We start from the raw sequence: 16,839 nt of genomic DNA, 5'->3' as shown, positions 1-16,839 counted from the left end.
AAAAGCTCTGTTCTCTGACACAACTTTTAAGATCTTCAAGCACTGAGTCTAAAAATACTCATAATCTGGTGATGAGGCTTACTGTCAAAGAGGCTGTTTTTTCCCATTCAAAGAAAACAATTGTTTTCCACTGCAGTTGTTTCATGAAGTTTGTCAGTGTTTTTATTTATTCTCTATGCTCTTTAACAACCATATGCTAACTGTAGAACTTATTTCTAGATTTGGGCTGAACTGTCTTCAGTGTTCAGATGACATGTAGCAATATTTTTCATTTTTATCTTAAACTTAATTTAAAGTTTGAGGAGGGTAATAATTTGAATGAGAGCCAATCAATTGAAGCTCAATCCTGAAAAGAAAGAGATGGTGTCCACTGAGTAATTCTTAACCTGTTATTGAATATGTTTGGGAATGTTCTTGAATTCATCACTGTGACTGATTGCACATCTGGCCTAGTGGGTAGTATCACATTACATCAACTCAGGCAGATATACCACCTGAGATCCTGTTTGTACAGAGTTACTTTTGAACCATTCTGGGTTAAAATTCAGCTACAAATCTCTACCCTTAGGTATTAGGCTCAGATTAGGCAAAGGTCTGTCAGACACTGAAGCTATATTAAAGTTGTATGTGCTCTATTACATGAGGATGCAATTCCTTCCTGAATTGACAATAGTTAAATCCCATATTTCAAACAATCCCCCCCCAGTTTGAAAGCATAAAAACTGAACAATTGTTGATTGTTGGCATAATTGTCACCTCTGCCCTAGAAGCCTTGGTTTCCAGTTTGTTTTTCATGCAAATCTGATTTCAATTATCTACTATAGTAACCAATTCAATTGCATTTCTACAATGGATTGGGCATATTTCTGAATGGCTATTTTGCCTGACTGATGTGTTCATGTAATTTTTTAGTTTTATTAGTGCCTTTCCTATGGAAGTTCCCCTTCCGTTGTCTTAACAGTTGCAGGCAAATATATTTTTCATCTCCAGTGCATTTCATATTATGTAATATTTAGGTCATTATTGCATCATCTGAAGATTAATGTTTTTTCTCTTCTTTTGATGTACAGGCTGTGTATATGTATTTTAAGAATAGAATAGAATAGAATAGAATAGAATAGAATAGAATAGAATAGAATAGAATAGAATAGAATAGAATAGAATAGAATAGAATAGAATAGAATTCTTTATTGGCCAAGTGTGATTGGACACAAAAGGAATTTGTCTTGGTGCATATGCTTTCAGTGTACGTAAAAGAAAAGTTACTTATGAAGATACTTCCATAAATTCTTGAAGGTTTAAAGTGTGTACTATCCCAATATACTTTCAGTAGCATTGTAACAAAATTAAAAGAAAATTAAATGTAAAATATAAATTTATCCAGTTACAGAATATCAATTGTTACAGTTAGTTCACTAATACATTAATAATCAATGTATTGGTGTAAAATTCTTAACATTTTCTGTAATACAGAAGGAATTAGATACAGAATTAATTGGCAAATGGGTTCTAAACAAGTTAGTCAATATATTGATTGAGAAATACTGCTTTGCAATAAATCCATATATAAATAGAGACATTTAACATCATAGAAGTAAAATAAATGTGAATTGAAAAATACTAACTCTCTCATGCATGTTTTTGCCTCAATTACTAAAAAAAGCAAGCCAACCCCTATGTCATGGGAATAGCATCCATGAAAGTCAAGAGTTAGTATTGAGGATGTATATATAAAAATGCAATTTTCTTGTCATATCTTTCCATAACAAGGTGCCTTTAGAGCTCAACATAGCACTGGATTAGACTATTTACAGGACCAACTCTCTCTGAGATTATTTGCCTAGCCCATCAGATCCAAACACAGTCTAGTTCCCTTCCCTGAAATGCTGCCATCCAATGGGATCTAAGAACCATGCCTTTTCTATGGCTGCCCCTTCCTTGTGGAACACCCTTCCCCTGATATTCTAGCTTTTTAGCCTTCTGGAAGGCCATCAAAACCCAGATGTTAGCCAGGCTCTGGGGTAGAGTGATGTAAGACTGTGGATTACTGTTGAGCACCTGGTTTTTAATTTTTGTTTTTTTGGGTATTACAGTATTTATGTTATATAGTATTATTTGAGTCACCCAAAGTTATTCTCTATGATAGGAAGCCATAAAAAAAACTTTTAAATGAATAATATATATCTGTTGTGAATTGTTACTTGTAGCATAGTGTGTCTAAAAGGATTAGGCGGTTATGGAAAATCACAAAACAATTGTTATTGTTTAACATTTCCCTTATTTGCTGATCTTAGTCTTTCATAGCAAATTATTCATGCATCAGCTGTGCATGCTGATAAATGAAATATCCATCTAACTAATTAAGAGACATTTTAACTCTTTATTTTGTTTTGATTGTCCAGGTAATTAAAAATAATATGATGTAAGATGAATAGGGAGGTCTTAAAATTCTCAAAGTCAGTCATCTTTTTCAAGATGTAACGTCTGAGACCTTACAAATCTTTATAATATTCTACTAACCTTTCTGTAGAAGTCAAGAGAGAAAACTCTCATATTAACATTCCTTATTCAACTTTCATTGTCCTTATTTGGAGCTATCCTAAAAATGCTTAATAACTATTAGTCATTGTTATTATCCATATAACCTTTGGATGTAGAATAAGGCTTTGATTAAACCCAAGTAAAAAAGTTAAAAGGCAGAGGAAACTAAGAAGGAAAGAAAGCAAAAAAACAGATGGATGGTTGAATACCTAAATTATAAGTTATTGAAAAGCTGAAGAATAAGAAACACAAAAGCTAAAATAATAAAAATTAGGAACAGGGAAGGTGTTATTAGGAACAGGGAAGGTTAATTTATAATATTGTCGCTGGAAACTAGTACATGTGTTTATTTATTCATTATTTAACTTAACTTAAGCTCTTGACCAACTCTGTGTGCCTTACCATCCAACTGTACCTACACAGGATTAAAATAATAAAATTGCAATATAAATAAATAAGTCACCTTAACATTAATAATTTAATAATGAAATATTGTGTGCCAAGGAACCATAAACATATATGTAATCAGTATGCTTACACAGAAGGAATTTGTCTCTACTTATCATTTGATCAAAAAGAAAAGAAGTTTTTAGAAATTTTTCAAATCTCAGAAAAGTTGTGCCAAGTTGAATTTCTAGGAGTTGGGTTATCCAGAAAAAGAGGTTAACAGTCAATAAGGTCTACTTCAGTGGTGAAATCTAAAATTTGTTACTACCGGTTCTGTGGGCGTGGCTTGGTGGAGGGGTAATGTGACTGGGTGGGCATGGCCAATTTTTAAAAAACTTTTAAAACCATTTTTTCTACAACCTCTTCAGCGAAGAAGTTGTAAAAAAATCTTTCAAAAGGCTCTGACGATCCCAGCTGAGTTGCCTGATCGGCAGAAGCTTTTTTTCTTTTAAATGCCTCTGATGATCAGGCAACTCAGCTTGGATAGTCAGAGGCATTTAAAAAAAAAAGCTGCTGATGATTGTGCGGCTCAGTTTGGATCGTCAGAGCCTTTTGAAAGCATTTTTTCTACAACCTCTGAAGAGGTTGTAGTAAAAATGCTTTTAAAAGCCTTTGAGGATCCCAGCTGAGCTGTGTGATCATCAGAAGCTTTTTTTTTTTTTTTTACTTTTAAAAGCATTTTTTTGGCCAAAGAGGTTGTAGAAAAAATGTTTTTAAAAGTAAAAAAAAAAAAAAAAGCCTCTGATGATTGTGCGACTCAGCTAGGTATGGGGGGAGAGCAGGGATTTTTGCTACCAGTTCTCCGAACCACCTGCCTCCATCGCTCCCAGATTGGGTGATCCGGTCCGAACCGGGAGCATTTCACCCCTGGTCTACTTCCATAAATATATTAAGAGGGGGGGTGGAAACCCCACAAAGTCTATGCTTCATGAACTAATTGGGTGGGCAGAAACTATTGGAAGCAAATAGTTCTGTAGAATCTACAATGTAGCTATCCAAAGAGCTGTAAAGGGCTTTAAAAATGACAGGGACACCTTGAATGGCACTCACAAGCTGAGAGAGCAGCTCTTGAAGTAATTGTGTTACATGGATAAACTAGGACAATATCCATAACTACTCAAGTTGCTGCATTCTGGACCAGCTGTAACTTCCCAGTGGTATTCAAGGGCAGATCTATGTATAGCTCATTGCAAGTCCAAATAGGAGGTGACCAGGTATGTGTTTGGCAAAACAAATAACACTGTCATTTGTAGGGTCATCCTACTGCTGCCTATCCAGTTTCGCCTCATTTCATATGCATAATCATGTACAATATTATTTAATTGTACTGATTTTTATTTCTCATTTTCATGATTTATTGTGTCAAAATCATGAAAATCTATATTGTGAAGTGGGTAAAGTATTTAAATATTCTGCTTCAGTAAGTGAAAGATCTAAACTGGCCACTATTGACATGACTAGACCATTTCTGTGAACATTAATATGACGGTCAAAGCCAGGACATTATAATATCCAACCTCCATATCCTTGGATAGCAATGAAGATGACAGGGAAAGATAGGTTAGGCTTATTATCAAATCACTTTTGACTTTTCTTGATTGCAATCTCAGAACACAATTCTGTACAATTCTGTCCAGTTAAATTGTCCATAAATTAAAAGGCTTTAAATGTATTACTCTGTATTGGATATATGATCTATGATTTAATTTTATTATTAATTTTTTAGATCTATGTTTTTAATTTTGCATAGCTAAATTCTTAATTTTAATTGACTTTGATAATTTGTTCATAAAGTGTTTCTTTCAATAAAAAATTTTATTTTCAACAAAGGATAGATTATTTTGAGATTGAAAACACAAATAATTGTCAGTAGAGAAGCAAATCTATCACTTTTAATTATAATTTCTAGACGAATTTCTCTGGCTACTCCTCGTCAACTTTATAAATCTTCCAATATGACTCAGCGGTGGCAGAGAAGGGAGATTTCAAATTTTGAATACCTGATGTTTCTCAATACTATAGCTGGTGAGTCTTCTGTTTCTTTATTCTTTATGATATGATTCAATTTGTCAACATTTTTAGTACTATGAATGGATGGAGTACAATATTCCTCTGTGATGTAAATGCAGCTTTATGATTAGTTCTGAAAAACTATATAATATTTTATATTGGGGAAAAAAGAATTTGTCGCTCTTCATATTTGATTTTTGTGCTGGTATTTTTTTCTTTCTTTCTACTATTTACTATACTGACAGCATGGTCTGAAGCTTTGTTAGAGTAAGCAAACCATTGTTAATGTAAGACTAAAAGTAATTATGGAAAAATATATTTTGCTGTGTTGCAGTTCTTAGCAGTAATAGCAAGATAGTAAAATAATAGTATTCTGCTTAGTTCAGATGGTACTTCAATGGTGTTAACATTAAATTACAGCATATCTTAAGTACTATGGACTATGTGTAATCAGAATTAGCCTAAAATTAAAACTGTAAATCAGTCATGATGAGAAGGCAAGGGGAAAGAAAGGGAGGGAGGAAGGAACCCCTCCTCATCCTTCCCAATTCATATCACCCCCCCCAAGTGCCATCCCTGATCTGCATGGCACCCCTTGTTCATACATAGCCACCTTACCCAACCAATGCCACCCCTCCATGTACACTTCTGGCCTACAGGGCACTTCTCACATACCCCTGTGATCCCAGCCTTCTTGACCTGTTTCCCCCCATGGTCTCTACCCAAACCCCTGTGTCACACTCACCTGCGACAAAGCAACAGGACTTCCAAAACAACATGTACCCAAATTTCATAAATGTTTATATTGAAGAGTAGTAAGTTAGGGAAAATCTTCTTTAAGTTTGCTGAATAGAAATTATTGATGAATAATTTTTCATTGCAAAATAACTTCTAATAGATGGAAAATATAGAGTAGAAATAATGATGTATAGATTATATAAAATATTAATTAGGAAACTATTTTATATTTCTGTCTTGTTTAATTATGAGTTCTTCCATTGTGGTCCTGTTTCTCATATCACTTTTTCATTTTTGGAATAAATAGAATTTGTTGCTGAAATGTCATATTCAAAATTTCTGAAACTATTTTAAAATATTTTTTACTGCCCTGCTTTTGAAAATATTCCTCATATGTTATTTTATCTGTGCTTTTTAATAAGACACATATCAAAAAGTTTCAATGTTCTATTAAATAATAATATTATAATTATTAATCTAAGATGGTTTGCTAATGTAAAATTCTCTTCATTTGCATAACTAGATCTGAAACTTAGAGCTTTTACACTGCTGAATCTCATTTTGACAAACAATTGCATTTTCATTTCATTCGGCTTCTAAGGTTTTTGCTTCTTTCCTATCCTTCTTGTCACTGAACATATTTCATCATGTTTACAACTCTGTGTGTTTTTTTCCAAAGGTAAACATAGCACTCTGTTACTTATCAATCATGCTAAGTTTTATACTCTCTCTGCCTGGTTTTTGTCTTTATTTTGTAGACTTAAGACTTCCTGACTGGATTATATTATACTACGTTTAGTTCCCAGAGATCCTTTGATTTATGTAGTGCAGAGAGAAAGATTACTATTTTATTTTTCTCACTGAATAGTAAAATATATAGAACAGAAACTCTGCTTTTCAAACAATAAGCATTCACGACTTATTATTTTTCTGAACTTAGAAACTATATAGAAGAGCATAATATTTGAAGTAAATTGTCCACTGGTCACTGGAATATTTGAATCTATTTGTAATAAGCAGACTTATTGCATTACATACCAAAATGCATTTAATGTTAAGTTTAAAATCAATATACCTACCGGTAGTATATTATAAATGAAAATACTGAAGACAGAAAAGCAATCTAAATACTTCATCAGAAATTGTCCTTAGAAAAGATGAACATTTTTGCTTAGGTAGAGCATATAAGATGAAAAAGCTTTAATAAATAAAAGAGACTTATTGTATAAAAAGGATGAGGAATATTCCACTCTTATTTAGTATGGAAAGTATCTTTACATTTGAAAACTGACATGTTCAGGTAATGAATTCAGACTCATTTCTCCCCCTTGTTCCCGCCACCTTTCCTTTTTAGCATTTTCTACATTTTTACTCTGTAATGTACAAGCCCTCACCGGTTAATTATGTATATATTTAGGTACTGCATGTGTTGGGCTTATTATTGTCATCTAATTAGATGTAACTTGAACTGCTTGCTTCTAGAAAAACCATTAAAAATTCTTTCCTAATGACCTAGAGATGACAAAATGTCTGTAAAGTGTGAAGAAGCAGACAAGCACAGGAACATCGCTTTTAAAGAGTGTTAATCCAGATGCTGCAATCATCTAATTAAACAATATTTTGCTGTCATTAACATTTTCACCAAGGAATTGCAGTTATAATTTCTTTGTCAGCTGTCTCTATATCACTTTACTTCAAAACTAAAGTGCCATATAAAAACATTAAATTGGATGGTTTAATTAAAGTTACTTTAATGAAGAAACATTTCTGAAATTTCATTTTTTTCTGTGTCTTAGGTTTTTATTGTTCAAGTCATTTAGTGTCATAGGCTTGCAATATTTAATATTCAGGCCTTAATCTTAATCTTTGTAAATTTAACTGAAAATTTTTCCTTCTTCAGTATAAGTAAATTATATGTTCAATATTGTAAAAGTGTGTATTTCTGTAGTTCAATATGTAGCAGAGAAAGTAGCAGAAACCTTTGTGCTTAAGTTATCAGGGACAATGTAACAAATAAAATAGGCCTTTTTGGCCTCCTAACTACCATTGTGCTGCTAACTATAAGTGGAAATGTAAGATTTCTCCTGGGGATAAATAGGTTCCTTTTATATGCAGAGGAATAAATATTCAAGCAGGCGCACAGAGGAATGTGAGAAGTAACCTTTGCAGATTACACTGTTCCTTCCAGTGGCATTCACCATTGGAAGTTAAATCAGCATGCATTGGGTCAAGCCTCCTAGAATAGCTACATAATCATTTGCTTTGAACATTAATTAAAGTTATGAGATGTTCTTAAGTTACGAAAAGATTGTGTATAGTGATGTCTTTTTAACAAACTGGTACTTCAGAGATAAAAAGTGTGATCTATCTGTTTTGGAAAAAACAGTATTATCCAGTAATCAAAGGATGCGGAAATATATGCTACTATGGCAGAGATTTTGTGCTGTTTTACAATAATATTTTGTACTAATTTTATTTGTAAATATATTTATATGTATTTATTAGTAGATGAGTGACTATTATACAATATAAGATAAATTTTTGCTTGTCTTAGTTTGTATTTTTTTATTTATGGGGTTGTATCTTTTCTAATTTTTATTTTTTTATTTATGGGGTTGTATCTTTTCTAATTTTTTTAAAAGTTCTTTTTTAAATGTAAAGATTGTTTTGTTAATTGGGTAGATATATCATTTTGTAAATAACATTTAAAAAATATTTAGGCATCATATATTGAAGTGCAAAAAGTATAAGTAGGGAAGAGTACAGTTAATGAACCTGTCAGGATAGAATTAATTCATCCTGAGTAAAGGCACATGCCTAGAATTCACATTTCAGCTTTTTGTGTATGATCAAGTATAATACGTTCAATGCATATTAAATGAAAATAGAATCATAGGTAGATGTCACCATGATTTATATGCTTATTCTGCACATAGGTTATGCACATACAAACTCTTTCATTATTAGTTAAGCTTATATACCTGTCTAATCCCAATATACTACTTGTTTAGGATTTTTATAGCAGAACTCACAAATAATAGATGTTTGGGATTGAATCTGCTACTTTTGGGAAAAGGGAGAAAGATTTGAATACCATTATATATTATGTTGTTGGTAGTTTGCTTGAACTTATAGTTTGATATGCTGTAGTTGTTTAGTTCTATCAGATGAAATATAATATGTTTGATAATGACATAAGGGCAATTTTGATTGCTATTTTGATAAAGTTGTTAATTTAAACAAACATCCATAATTTGATATTATTTTATCAGGGCGTACCTATAATGATCTCAATCAGTATCCTGTGTTTCCATGGGTATTAACAAATTATGAATCTGAGGAGTTGGATCTAACCTTGCCAGGAAACTTCAGAGATCTTTCAAAGGTATGTTTCAGTTGTGTATTTATTGAAATTATGAAGTTTATTTCATTCTGTGAAAGAAAAGAAGCATCCTAGCTTTTGGGAAAGCAATTTAAATTATCACAAGATAACCTGTGATCCATTGAGTCATTGTTTCAGAGATATTTCCTAACCTACAAAGAGAAACAAAATGACCAAAGGCAAATAAAGTGAGCAAGAGCAACTTGCAACTTCTTGCCAGCTTAACCAATTTATGGTGGGACTGGACTATCCAACTCGAGTCCTAGGTGTGACTATCTGATTTCCAGCAACCGAAACCAGGGCCAGAAACTTTGCCAAATTTCATTCCCACAACAGTCATGGGCTCTGGATTTGGGATGTATTCTATAAGTCAGCGGTCCCCAACCTTAGTGGCTTGATGGCCCAGCAGGGGAGAAAGGGGAACTGGGCAGTGTGAGCAGCGGGATGGCGGGCATGCACAGTGCAACTTGCACAAGCAGTGAGACAGCATGTGCACATGGCGCACCACTTGACTTGTGCAAGTCGAGCTATGTGCGCATCTGCGCATATGCTGGCCCACCACATGCGCAAGTTGAGCTGCACACACACACTTGTGTACCAGCCTGCCGCTCACACTGCCCGGTTGCAAATAAACTATGACCTGGTAGTGAATCGTGGCCTGGGGATTGAGGGCCCCTGCTATAAATTATCCCATTTGAGGTACTTTGGTTCAAAAATTGTTGTTCTATGACACACTGTTTTGTCCAGTTAATGGTTACAGACATAAATGTTTTAGTAGTGTACAGATAGCATAAGATAGGATCTTTACTATAATGCTACAAATTTTAGCAAAGATACTCAATGTAAAGCAATATATTGAATAGTTTAAATTTAGTTCTATTTATTTTGTAGAGGAAAAAGGAAATCATATTTTATCTTGTTCTTGTTATTATAATTATTATTATTATTGTGTGCCACTAACACTATTCTAGCTCAATGAGACTGATCAGACAACATTACATATTGCAATACAATAAATAATGCTTCCATGGTACAATATTCATGACATACCAAAATAGTAACAAATTCTAAAGAGCAATAATACATAATAATAATAATGTAATGGCACATTTAAAAGAGTGTGCATATCTAATAATTACTTTTAAACTTGAATCTCAAACAGGTTTTCTTGGGCAGCAGATAGTTATTGTTGTTGTTCAGTCGCCAAATTGTCTCTGACTTTGCGACCCAATGGACAGTAGATATGTAGTTCAATAAAGTGTGTAATTAAAATAATATAATATATTATTCACATAAAGATCATGTTCTCATGTGAACAAAAATATTCCATTCATTTCTTTGAAGAGAAATAAGACATTCCGAATGCTTAGAGCCATATTGAGATAGACTGATATTTCAATATGAGATATGCTATATTGAGATTGAAAACTGTGATTGAATGGCACACAAAAATAAAACATTTTCTAATTACACATTCATCTCAAGATTTTAAAACTGATGTTGATGTCTTCAAATCATATGGTTAAAAACGGTTGTATCTTTATCTTTATTTGATTTATATACCGCCCTACTCCCGAAGGACTCAGGGCGGTGAACAGCCAAATGATAAAATACATAAATACAAAATTTAAAAACAGAATAAAACCGAATTAAACAATTTGATCCAGACAGATTTAAAATACCCCAATCATTTAAAAACAGATTAAATGCCTAGGATATTTATTTAAAATACTTCCCAAATCTGGGAAATTGACAAGAAAAAGAGAAGTATAAAACAGAAAATTAACTTTTATTGCTATATTGTTTTATTTTCTATTTTACTTTATTAAGAAAATATATAAGTCTGTCCTACATGTAGCTCATTAGTCCTGTCTATTCTGACTGGCAACTGCTTAATTAATGTTTTACTTTACTTTAGATATAACTATATATAAAGCAACTACAAAATCCTTCATAAAATATACACTTAGTTTTTTTGGTATATAAAACCACAAATTATCCTATCAAAACTGAGGGCCCAATACTTGCTCCTAGCTGGTTCTCTCAGATAAAGTCATCATAATTGGATGGGTCTCTACTATCTTCCTTTGCATTTATAGCACTATTTTCTGACCCACCAGATTTCTGACTTCTTTATATTGAATATGACTTGAAGCATTAATCACTTTTATGTGATTAAAAAAAGAAAAAAACTAGTGCCCACAGAGGAGTCACCAAATAACTATATTTAATTCAAAATGCTGCTGAGGAATACGTCTTGTATTCATAGAAGGGATTTTTGGATTAGATGTTACTTTATATTAACAATTCAGCTAGTCTTATACATTTATGAATAAGATATAAGTAAAATGTACTTCACTTCTCAGCCACCTGTTTGATCCTTAAGTGAAATATAATTAAAAATCTGAGAAGTAATAGTAATTACAGGGAACTGTTTATAGCAGAACTGTCTGTTCCCAAGGCAAGTTGTTACTATCTACATCTTTTTTTCTTCTATGGAAAGGGATGCATAACATTTGACTGCTTGGTAATATTGTCAACCCATTTATGTTTTTTTCCCCTAATGTATTGTAGTGTAATTCTGTGGCCATATTAGAATGGTATAATACGCTTCACGAATGAAGGCAAATATAGGTGTCCCAGGATAATGTTGCAAGATCCAATCTGGTCCCAGTGACTGAGCCAGATTGGGTCTTGTAATACACTTCAAACTTTTGCTATATAAAATAAATCAATTCAAAAAGTAAAACGCTAATTTCAGTTCAGTTTAGCAAATCATGTTTGTTATATTATATTTAGAGTAGATTTTGGAATATAAGATCAACTTCTAAGAAAATTTTAAACATCTGTTCTTTGTTATCATCAATTTACTTTTACAAACTGGAAAAACCACTGTATTAAATAATATATTTTAAAAGTATTCTCTTTCCTACTTTCTATTCTACTGCAATGTTATCAACAAAAATCATAACACATTTAAATTAAGCAATGTAATGGATGCATTTACTGTATATATTTAGCAGTAATTTCATTTTTGTGTATTGAAGAATACATTGAATATTGTATTAGAAATAATATAGTGCAAAAATTATGAAGAATCCACTCTAATATTTCTCATTAGAATTTATTCACGGTGAGTTCATGGATATATGGATGAATGGGTAAATAAATATAGCACTGTACACATATATGTGTATACATTTATACAATAGCAGTGTAATAGCAATAAAAAATGTCTAACAAAGGCTAAGAGATTAGTCTCTGTTATCATCAGTACTAAAGTACTAAATTAATTAAGTGGTCTCTTTGCTTGTATTGCTTACTTTACAGTATCTCAAGTCCAGAAAGCCCACTTTTCTGCTTCACAATGTTTTGAATCTTCTTATTTTCAAAATTAATTTCCAAGGTAACAAAAGGTATAGTTATTCGAAAAGTACATGGAGTATAGCATTTTACAGAATGTTTTAATTACATTTAAGTGTTTTAAATATCCAGTTTTATTTAGTAGTTAAGGCATTAGCTAAAACCAAGAGATTTGTGAGTTCTAGTGCCACCTTGGACACAAAGCCAGATGGGTGACTTTGGGCGAGTCACGTTTTTTACTCTCAGCCCTAGGAAGGAGGCAATGACAAGCCACTTCTGAAAAACCAAGAAAACTGCCAAGAAGACTACAGAATTGTTCAGACAGAATGTGGGGAGTAGACATGATTGAATGGAAAGGGGGGGGAATGTTGTAGGAACTTACTTTAAATGAATTATTTATTGTTCAAAATCAATAAATAATTCTAAACAAAAATTAACAAATAATCACATTGTTAATTGGAAACATGGTCAGATTAAAATATAGGCTGGTCTCTCATTCAAATAGGTTATATACATTCATCTTTGCCCATACGTAAATATTCTATTTCTGCTCTTTTGCCCTTAAATAAGGCATTTCCTTTCTCTTTTTCTAGGAAGTGACCTACAAAGTTACTTTTAAAGTACATAATTAGTTCTGTAATTATTCAAAATAGCCCCAGGAACAATTCTTGGAAAACTGGTTTTAGAAATCAGGATAATTTTGTGTGTCATTGTAAAGATACAGCTTTAAAGGTTGGTTTCTGCTTTTGTTAGTTGCTGATTTGAACAGGAAATGTTACAAATAAGCAACTCTTCCATTTTTTTAAAAAAAAACAGCATTTGTCTTCATATTTCATTATATATATTTAATTGTACGTTTGAAAAATAAGGCAAAGTATTTGTCAAGGTGTTTTATCAGTTAGACATTTGAGACTTCAAGTTATATTCAAGACATACAAAAGGTCAGAGGTTACATTTATTGTTTGACAAGTTGAAAAGCTAATGAAAGAGACTGTCATAGATCCATAGATTATCTCGGCATGAACAAGCCATCGGGAGATCTGCTTATTTTCAACTTGATTGGATCTTCCTGTAAGAATACCACTAAGTTTTCAAATAAGAAATATTTTTACAATTTTTATTTTCGTTTAGTTTTCCCCTAAGAAAAATAGTTTAAAATGTTTTTATATAGAATTATATAGTGCATTATATGGTGTTATTAGTATATGACTTTAGCATCCTATATCTCCTCTGCTTATTAAAGTATAAATAGGCCTTTCCCTCATTATTTCCAATCATGCAAAATACTATAGATGTAGTATCCATCACTAATGACAAATTCTTCTAATATTAACCAATAAGAAAAACATCAAACACCTCAATCTGCCAAAAATATTTATTATTATTATTATTATTATTATTATTATTATTATTATTATTATTCACGAAATTATTTACAAGCAGATAATAAGCATAATGAGTTACTTATGTTATGCTTTAATTTACAGAGAAGGAAGTAATATATTGAGGTTTTCAAATTAATAAATAAATGAAAGTGATTTTTTTTCAAGCAAGAAATTCTTTATACAACCAAATGTTTTGGTTAAGTAACTGTCCAACTACAGCAATGCTTTTCCATATATAACTTTTTATTTAATTGGATACTGAACAAAATTTCCCATATAAAATTCAATTTTTACTTAATCAGTTACAGTAATTATGTTAACTTTCTAACTTTAAAATTATTAGAATTGTCCTGCTACCATATCTGTTTCTAATTGTGTTGAAAGAAGCAGTAATCAGTTAGGTCCTAGGAACATTTAAATCATTAAATGAATATTTGACAGTCTATATGAGAGAACTACATATTTATCAAAGAAAGACTAAATATCAGATTCTTGGGTCAAATAATATATGATGTATATAATATGAAATAATATAATACATGAAAAGAATTATTTATATACCATGCTTGTGAACATACAGAAAAAAGCTAGTACAATTTGAATTAAAACTGTTATAGTTGAATCCCTCTATAGATCTGCAAATTTGTATACATGTTAATAAAGCAAATTTCCAAGATAAGATTTATTTCAGAAAATGTTAGTAAGTGAAATGTCAAGTAATGTAATATTTTTCTTCAGATGCCCTGTCCACTGGGTGTTTTCCAGGAAAAACAGTTAACCATCATTTCACAATAATGTTTAAGAATAATGCCTTTCATTCGTGTAAATTGACACTATACTGCATAGAACATCAAATTAGAGCTTTTTCCAAAGTTGAATAAATAGTTAACTACCACAGTTTCCATCTACATTATCTAGCAATGGCACTCATGGAGTTCTTCAAGACAATGCAATTTTGCAAAGAACTCACCAGCACCACATGAGGACAATAGCAGCCTTCCATATATGTTCTCAACACCTAATATTAGAAGGCATACTGAGTTTCGGGAGCAGACTAAATATTACTATAGCCAATCTCAAAGATGCCTCCAGATGAGAAGATAGAACAGAATGAGATCTACAGGAAGAATACAGTATGTTCACAGGCATAGACAAGAGAGTCAAGGTATACAATCTGAATATCCTAGCATCTTCATGTAAATTACACAGCTTACTTGTAGCAAGTGTTTCGGTGTTCCATTTGACATTATGAGTTGTTCAGATGCCACTAGTTCTTGTGGATTTTAATTGGCATTTAAGGATTTGATGAGCTTGGTCAATGATTCTAATCAAAATGAACAATACACTATGTCCCACTATGGGTTAGTTCTAGGAATCCTGTGTCAGCAGGGTTAACTTCTAATTTTTATATTGAACTGGAACAATTTCTGATGCCGTAAACTGTAGCACATTATAAAAATACAAATGTTTAGTTAAAATAAATACCAGTACCTAGCCCTGTGATGGCGAACCTATGACGTGCCACAGGTGGCATGTGTAGTCATATCAGTGGACACGTGAGCTCAGCTCCGGTGCGCATGTGCACGCCAGCCAGCTGATTTTTGGGCCTTCTGGGTCCACCAGAAGTAGGGAATCAGGCTGTTTCCTGCCTCTGGAGGGCCTCGGGGTGTGGTGAGGAAGGCCTGTTTTTTGCTGTCTCCAGCCTCCAGAGAGTCTCTAGGAGTCTGGGGAGGGCAAAAACGGCCTTCCCTACTCACCCCCCCGGAGATCCTCCGGAGGCCAAAAATGGCCTGTTTACCAACTTCCGATCCCAGAACTTCCGGGGGGGTGGGAAAGGCCATTTTCGCCCTCCCCAGACTCCTAGAGAGGCTCTGGAGGCTGGAGACAGCAAAAAACAGGCCTTCCGGTCCCACTGGAAATTGGCAAATGGGCTGTTTCTGGCCTCTGGAGGACCTCCGGAGGTAGGGAAGGCCGTTTTCACCCTCCTCAGACTGCTAGAAAGGGTCTGGAGCCAGGTAAGAGAAAAAAACGGGCCTACCGGGCCATCGCGTGACAGGAGTGGAGTGAGGGGGGTCATGCATGGGGGCAGGGTGCATAGAATTATGGGTGTGGGCATGTTTATGCGCAACCCTTCCTGCCCCCCCTCCTGGCACGTGATGACAAAAAGGTTAGCTATCACTGACCTAGCCTTTTATGTCAGTTATATTCATCTTCTTTTGCAGCTATTTCTGCTGAATTTACAAAAGTTGAAATATTGAGGGTCCTTAGTGCTCTCTGAGCTTGGTTTTTTTTCTTGCAGACGTTTCATTTCAAACTAAGTAACATCATCAGTGCTAGTTGACAATATTTTGTGGTACTTTAAAATTACTCTGAGCATCCACAGTGTTTTAGAACAGATTAACTACACATTACAGTTACTGATTTAATCTGTAGAGTTATAGCCACCTCTGGATAGGGGAAATGAGCGGCATAAACAATTAATAAATAAATAGTTAAAATAACTGGTTGTGTTTTCAAAGAAGTAATATTCAGGAGCAGGATTCAAATGTAACATAATTTGAAAGCTTGTTGAAATCAGAATTTCTTGGTCTTTTGTATAAAATGAAAATAGGCTAACTTGTTATATAAGAATATTAAAATCATACTAGAATCTATTCTATTGGCATCTCATATTGAACAGAAGCATTTAAATCACTGATTCACACATCTACCTTTTACTGTATTCCTCCACATGCCTAAGGAGAAATATTTTCCATTAAATTCATTGAGATTTATTTCCATGTAATTTGGTGTATAATTAAAGGCTTTTTTAAAAAACCTAGTAGTATGCTGTAGTTGAACATGCCATTTATTTGAATGTCTTTGTTTGTTTTGGAACAATTGTGTTGTGCTTTTCACCAAAACAATTTCCAGAACTGTTTTCGAATAATATATAAAAATAGTCATGCCAAGAAAATGCATCACAATAAAAGC

The 16,839-nt window shown here is 33.0% G+C and overlaps 1 protein-coding gene across 4 annotated transcripts in view; it reads left to right on the top strand.

Annotated features, from left to right (window-relative positions):
* The window catches only part of NBEA (neurobeachin), a 355,376-nt gene that overhangs the window by 271,367 nt on the left and 67,170 nt on the right, over positions 1-16,839 (top strand). For all 4 annotated transcript variants that reach the window (XM_070942793.1, XM_070942796.1, XM_070942795.1 and 1 more), the window contains 2 exons: positions 4,898-5,013; positions 9,009-9,121. In XM_070942793.1, the coding sequence (XP_070798894.1) occupies positions 4,898-5,013; positions 9,009-9,121 (229 nt within the window). The remainder of the gene's footprint in view (positions 1-4,897; positions 5,014-9,008; positions 9,122-16,839) is intronic.

This window comes from Pituophis catenifer, unplaced genomic scaffold (genome assembly GCF_029215685.1).
Source record: "Pituophis catenifer annectens isolate HBS135680 unplaced genomic scaffold, rPitCat1.0.hap2 SCAF_4, whole genome shotgun sequence".
Lineage (NCBI taxonomy): Eukaryota > Metazoa > Chordata > Lepidosauria > Squamata > Colubridae > Pituophis > Pituophis catenifer.
Note: the sequence above shows the minus strand (reverse complement) of the source record. Positions and strands in the feature narration are given on the sequence as shown.